General features: G+C 33.8%; 1 protein-coding gene across 1 annotated transcript; it reads left to right on the top strand.

The window, feature by feature from the left end:
- The first annotated feature begins 632 nt into the window (after positions 1 to 632).
- On the top strand, positions 633 to 1536 carry LOC105139420 (uncharacterized). The gene has a single exon (XM_011045841.1). The coding sequence runs from the start codon at positions 706 to 708 to the stop codon at positions 1240 to 1242; it is 537 nt and encodes a 178-aa protein (XP_011044143.1). The 5' UTR covers positions 633 to 705; the 3' UTR covers positions 1243 to 1536.
- The last annotated feature ends 5656 nt before the right edge of the window (positions 1537 to 7192 follow it).

Below are 7192 nucleotides of genomic sequence, written 5' to 3'. Positions count from 1 at the left end.
TATATTTTATGATTATATTCTTCTTTTTTATTTATTTTCACTCATTTTTAAGGCAGATGCACGAACTCGCTCATGAGAATTCACAAATTGATCCATGTTTTTTTTTAATAAAACATCTTTGCACTAAAATTGAAACCATGTTAATTGTTCTAATTTCGACAAGCTTTAAAAATATTTTGAACAAGTGTTATATATTACCCCCTTTGGGGGAAAACAACCGAAGAATACACTAATTGCACGTGTGTGTCTAATTATTACACACCCACCCTCCATATCCTCATATCCTAAAAAGATAGCGAAAAATAAATAAAATATTACAAAGTCAATAAAACAATTCACTTAATAATGATAGTTTAAGTAAAAAAGATGAAAAAAGGAGAGACAAACACTTCACTACAACAACAAAAAGCTACTCATACCTCAATAACGTGATCCGTTATTCCTTTCCCATACTTTTGGCTCTTTCCAAAACGGAATTTTCAATATTCACCCGTCTTACCAAAATACCCTTCAAAGTCACCTAAATTCACCGAGTAGCTACGGTAAATTTCGCGTCGAATGAACAATAGGAAGGGTGGTCTAGTCATTACAGTGGGTTGAAGGTAGATGTGTGTCTATATATGGGCAGCAGTCTCTGCCACCCCACAAATCTCCCTCATTGCCATTACCTTGTGGCTTAAACCTTCTTGTTATTTTTTTCTCAACATGGAAGAGGGCTATCAAAAGGAGCTTCAGCTTCTCCCCTCACAGCTTTCCATAGCAGCTTCCTCCTCCTCATCTTCTCTAATGTCATCGCGGCCGATGGATTCTTCATTGACGTACAGACCAGTGGTGGCTGATCATCACCAACATCATCAGTTTGGAGGGCCATCACTAGACTTGCAATTATCGATAAGTGTTGGGCCAATCCAGGGACCATCTGACTGTGTTTTAACAGGTCCCATTTGTGATTTCAGCGATGGGAAAACGGATACGAGCTGCGTTGAAACCTTGAAATGGCAGGCTGCTGAGCAAATTAAATTGGCAGCTATTGAAAAGGCTTATGCAGAGAGAGTAAGGGAGCTTACAAGGAGGGAGATGGAGTTGGCGCAGTCAGAGTTTGCAAAGGCAAGGCATATGTGGCAAAGGGCTAGAGAGGAAGTGGAAAAGGCAGAGAGTATGAAAGAGAAAGCTACAAGGAAGATAGATTCTACGTGCATGGAGATCACCTGCCAGTCTTGCAGGCAAAGGCTCAAACCCTGATTGATATCATAAAATCATGCTTTTATGAGATTGAGATGAACTCTTAAACCCTTCTTGATGAAGAAAAGGTTAAAGTTATTCTAGAGCCAAGTTATTGAGTTTGAATATCTGGGTATTAGAGTCCTTCTATTTCTTCATTCAACAGTAGAAGGGATAAGATTGAATCTTCGGTAAAAGGACATCATAAGTGGCAAGATTGAAAAGTTTGCAATAATAATGCCCATTCTGTTTTTTTTATCATTTGTGATGTGCATGTTGATGGATTATCAACTAGAAAATTCAATTCAATGATGACATTTGCATTTCTCTTGGAAGATCAAAATGGAAATCAAATCTGAAAAAATAATCATGTACATTCTTAAAGCATTCATAAGAATTGATTCTCAAGACAGCAGACAGCGATTGCCGTACTTCAAAAGTTGCATTTTCAGCGAGCTACATGGGAATTAGAAATTGTGGAACAGCTGTGTTGTGATAAAACTCCAACAATCAGGAAATTGATCATATGAAACCATTCCTGGGGGCTTCACTATCTGCTCAAATGGATGGTTTTTTAATAATATATGATAGCTTTAATAACCAAACATTATTTCGTTAGAAGCTCAAGTGCATGAAAAATGTGCAAATGGATGCCCACAGGCTTCCATGTCCATCGACAATCAAGAAGCAGACTGCTGTACTAACAAACCATAGATATTATGTATTCTCCTGGTAATCAATCAAATGGTAGAAGCAGTCCTAACAAAAGGATTAAAGATTAACGAGCAGATGTTTTATGCCTTTACCGTACATGTTTTATTGTTTATCCTCTCATTCTAACCATGGATTGGGGTGGTGACTTTTTTTTTTTTCCTATCATTTTGATACTTAAACCTCCCCCCCAATTGGATCCCTAGTGGCCAAATTAAAGGCCAATTACTTCTAGTTTATTAGAAAATAAAGAAATTAAAAACTTAAGGACTAAACTAAAAAACATAAAAACACTTGTTTGCCATCTCAAAATTGGCTCAAAACATTAACCTTGGTCCTCTTACTTTTCAACTAATCCATTTCCAGTCCCTTCAGCTTTACAAAATTCTTTATTGTTTCAAAACTTTATTGATCTCATTTTCTAGTCATTGATTGAGGTGAGAGAGATGAAGTCATGGATTCTGATAATAAAAAGAAAAAATATTGGTTGATATCAATTTCAATTACTAAAATAATTAATTTTACTATCAATTGATTCTATTCCATAAAGATGGTTTCACTAAAATGTTATTTCACCTTAAAATAGTCTAAAACAGTAGATCTAATATTAGGAAGTTTTTAGATTTTGAGTTATTTTTTATTTTTGACCTTTTTTAGGTTTTTTAAAAACAAAAATAAGTTTATTTAGATCTCTAGACTACATTTATTTATGTGTTTTTTGGTCAAACAAATTTGAAAATGAAGGTTTTTTTGCAACATCCCTAGCTTGAATTTCTAACAACTCGATTGCTAGAATCTAAGCAGATAATATGATTTTATTTTTATAATAAAAAATAAGATAAATAATATTTTTTCACACAAAAATGAAAATAATTATCAAAATTTAAACACTTAGGCTTTTTTTTATTAAAGCTTATGTGTGTAGGTATGAACTTAGGCTTTTTTTTTATTAAAGCTTATGTGTGTAGGCCTCGCATGCTTGAGCACCTAGATTTTTTTAATTGAGTGTTTTGTTTTTTTTTTTTTAATTTTATTATTCAATATATTTTTTTAATTTATTTTATTTATAAATTTATAATATTTAGATAAATAATTCACTATTTTACTAGTGCTTGATTTGACAAGCTTTTTTTTTTAAATTCATTTATATTGCCTTTAAACTCAACAACTATATTGTGTCATATTATGTTCCCTCATTTTTTTCTCAAAAAATACATTAATGGTGCCTATTTTTTTTTTCATACTAAAAAATTAATATGAATCACATCGTAGCGGTGGATAATGATGAAAACTAAGCTCTTATTCAGCTTTGAGAGGGTTAAATGAGTTCGCATTCACAGCCAAAATATCACACCTATCAAGAATAAGATGAATTCAATATCTCCAAGGATGGAGGGAGGGCATGGGTAGGCAGAAAGAAAACAACAGTATTTGTAACTTCCAAGTCACAAACTCTGATAGGCAGCCACCAAACACCATTGTTATGCTTGCAAGTAGAAGTAGATGTGTAGTGGATGCTACAGAAGCTCTAACACCTAATATGGGCTAAATGAGTCAGAGCTGATGGAGCCAGAGTGAAGGTAAGAACCTTGATTTTGATAGAAAGGCAAATGAATCAGAACAAAAAGGCAAATAATATCATCAGTATCAAGACAGAATGTGTATAGCTGCATCCACTTGTATTCAATTTCTTAACTTTAGCTCTGATCAGAAACCAAACACCCACTATCTATGTCTGGGATCCAACACAAATGAAACATTTTTTCCTTTTCTTTTCCTGGATAGGACGACCCATTTCACTTGAATGCATCACTCAGAGCAATGAACAGTGCCTCTGCCACCCCTTTCGAGATGTCGCAAGAACGAAATCTACCTTAATTTGTCAGCAACCTCCAAACATAATGCTCATATACAGTTAACCTTCATGGGTGGCTTCAATAATACACTTAATTGATCCCTTGCTAAGGTCAAAACATGATCTGGTGGGGGCAGAGGATCTTGAAGTTTCAAATATTTGGTCCTCTTGAAAAGAACATCTGCTAACACTGCCAGGAAAGCACGGGGGAGAAAAATAAAGGTAAACACCATCAATTAATTAATTGGCGTTAGGGCTGTGCAGGATCTTGTGAAGGGCTCAACCTAATTAAAGATCAAAAGCAAACTTCCCCTTTTCACTTTCTAAACATTCGCTGTCTTGCTTTAATGCTTTTAGGACTAACCACTTCTAATATAACCTCAAAAAGACAATTGGTCCACCCTCAAGCTTTTCAATGCTTTGAAGTTTCAACAAGATATATAGCTGACTCTCTTCTCTAATGCACTTCTTAATTAACTTACCAGAATTGATAATTTACAGCCTCTTCCTTCTGACAGGGGTGTGATTAAGAATCTGTAGTATTCATCACAATAAGTATCCCAATTGAGCTTCGTAATTACTCGATTATGATCATGCTAATCAAGGAACCAGACTCCTCCGACATCTGGACACTTGCATCATGGGTTCCTTGTCTTTTATCTTTTATTTGGATACAATCAGAGAAATGCAAGAGCTATTGATTCCATGATGAAGTTGATGAGCAGGATAAAAGTTGTAGGACATACTTGGGATGATCTATCAAACTGTCATTATGACGAAACCTTAACATTTGTCTTTTCAGATTGTCCATATATTATGGTGAAATGATACCGTACCTCTGCCTCCAACTGATGTAGATCTTACGTCCAGCACTTCAATGAATTGTTCAGAAAACTGGCCCTAAATTATCCTATTACCAAACAGCAAACATTAATGTCCTCAAGTATCTCCAGTACCAGGTCCTCTGTAATTACGTCTTCTTGAAACTGACAAATAAGTCTTCATCGGTTCCAGTAGTGCTAAGTAGCCCATTACATCCATATATATGACTTGTCGTAATTTTGCACCAAGCAATCCACAGCTCGAACAGCACATTACTGCAATTAGCAGTAAAGAACCTACTAGTCTAGATCATCTAAAGGTCAGTACCAATCATTAACATATAAAATTTGGCAGAGGTGAGGAAGAACTATTAGAATCAAGAGGAAACAAAAACTGGTGGAGTTCGTTTCTGTCGTGTGAGAATTAATCAAGTGAAAAGTTTTTGCTAGTACTGTATGGCACTGGTGATGGTAAATTTTCCACAGACAACTAGACTGGTAACAATCTTTTTCAAGGCAGCAATTAGAGCAGAATATGAAATGTTTCGTTATATTCGTTATATCCGAACCAATCAAGAAAGAAAAAGGCACGTAGCTTTAGAAGTTAGGAAAGCTTAAGATCATGGTGGGACTCAAATCTCTTGAGAGCCACACCATGTGGGACTGCAAACAATCACACCATTGCATTACTATACTAGGCTAACAGCAGGGATGGTGAAACTTCTTCTTCTTCTTTTTTTCTTTTTTCAATAATGAAAAGCTGAAAGGAAAGATATGGACACGTGTGGACATTGTACAAAGTTTCCATTTGCAGTTCACATCAGAAAAAAAGAATTGGTGAGTCTACACCATGTTCAACCCATATTACATGAACATAGCCAGTAAGTAGATGTTCTTCAATTTCAAGGTCAAGTTTATGGTGTGGAAATTACAAGAATTTGATTATTTTTTACCCAATAAAAATATGATATATTGAGTAAAAGTCGAGTCTTTAAGATTCTGCGCTTGCTTTCTGGCTAAGGCCACACTTGCTGTGGTAGCTTAGAATTTGAATGGACTGGTATAGCCTTGAAATAATTGCGATGACTTTTCATTTAATTACTTTTCAAGTTTTTTTTTCAACTGTACAAAAAAGAAAAAAAAAAGATGATAGGATGTCTGAAGCCTATTATATGCTGCAAGATATATTTTATAAATATTAAGATTGCATGTATTGCATGAAATATTTTTTTAAAAAAATTAAAATAATAACATATTAGATTAATTATAATTAACTTTATTAACTTATAAAATATATAACTTAAGTTAAGAAATTCTAATAACTTTATAAAATATAAATTAAAACAAATTAAAAAATTTAATATCAATAACAAATATAAATAATTAAAAAAAAACAACTAGATTAAACGATGTAAAACAAGGGCTGGCCTGTGCACCTGTCCATTTTATTATTTTTTTGCTTGGCTGGGTGAACAATGCCGTCCACCCAACCAATTCTTTTTTGTCAAATAATGTAGACAGCATATTGTTCATGTCTTTAATTTTCCACGATTTAAGGGCCACCAGAAAAATAAAAAAGGGGTTTTTCAATTCCAAAAATACATTTTAAACTATTTTTTAACCTAAAAATACATAAAAAACAACCTAAAAACACATAAGTTTCTCTGTGCCTTCAAACAACTAAAAAATCAGTCCTAAACCAAAAAATCAATCCAAAACTCAAAAACTTGTCAATGTTATATCTATATTCTCATGCAATTATTATACGAAATAACATCAAAATTAAATTATCCTCACAAAATCAACATTATTAGCGGCTGAAATTGTCATCAATCGATACTCTCTCTCTCTCACTAGAATCTGCTAGCTTTCTCTTCACTTTCATAACTGATGGATCGAGAAAAAAGAAACATGGTGGAAGAAAGGCCTTATAAATGATATTCTTCAATAAAATTGAAACTACCTTATAAATGGTTGTTTCTGCTAAGGTTTCTGCTTCCATCCACTTTATGACAGACAACAACCACTAAGATAACTATTTTCTTCTTGAATTCTCAAGAAAGGGACTTAAAATGTGAAGTCCCCACTGGAAAAAAGGCCACGAAGAAAGGATGATGGTTAACTCCATGGATGGATGTCGAGGCTCCCCAGGGCTAGGTTTTTCAGCCAAAGCCTTTTATGTATAAAAGAAGAAGGTCAATTTTGGAGGCTAAAGTTGATGTCCACGTAAGATTACAAACTTTTCTCAAACTTTCATTTCCTACTTTGACAGGTTGATTGATGCATTACAGAAAGAAAGAGGGTGAAATATGAGGGATCTAAATGTTGTCATTTAAAAAGTAAGAGGGTGAAACCGAACTTCTTACCTAATTTTTTAAAACCACCACCCTTTTTCTCAGCTTTTATCACTCTAGTCCTTTTAACTTAGATAAAAATTTAATTATCAAATTGAAATAAAAAATTCAACGAATTGTATGTGAACGGGAGTTACAGTGATTCACGCACACCATCATCGTTTTATGTCCCATTTATTTTGCTATTTTAAAAGTATTTTTAAAATAATTTAATTTTTTAAAATTTTTGT

Source organism: Populus euphratica, unplaced genomic scaffold (assembly GCF_000495115.2).
Source record: "Populus euphratica unplaced genomic scaffold, PopEup_1.0 scaffold92.1, whole genome shotgun sequence".
Taxonomy (NCBI): domain Eukaryota; kingdom Viridiplantae; phylum Streptophyta; class Magnoliopsida; order Malpighiales; family Salicaceae; genus Populus; species Populus euphratica.
This window is presented reverse-complemented; position numbering and strand designations above follow the sequence as displayed.

Excerpts from the sequence above, each read along its gene's own strand:
- LOC105139420 (XM_011045841.1), top strand. The coding sequence starts at position 706 with ATGGAAGAGGGCTATCAAAAGGAGCTTCAGCTTCTCCCCTCACAGCTT.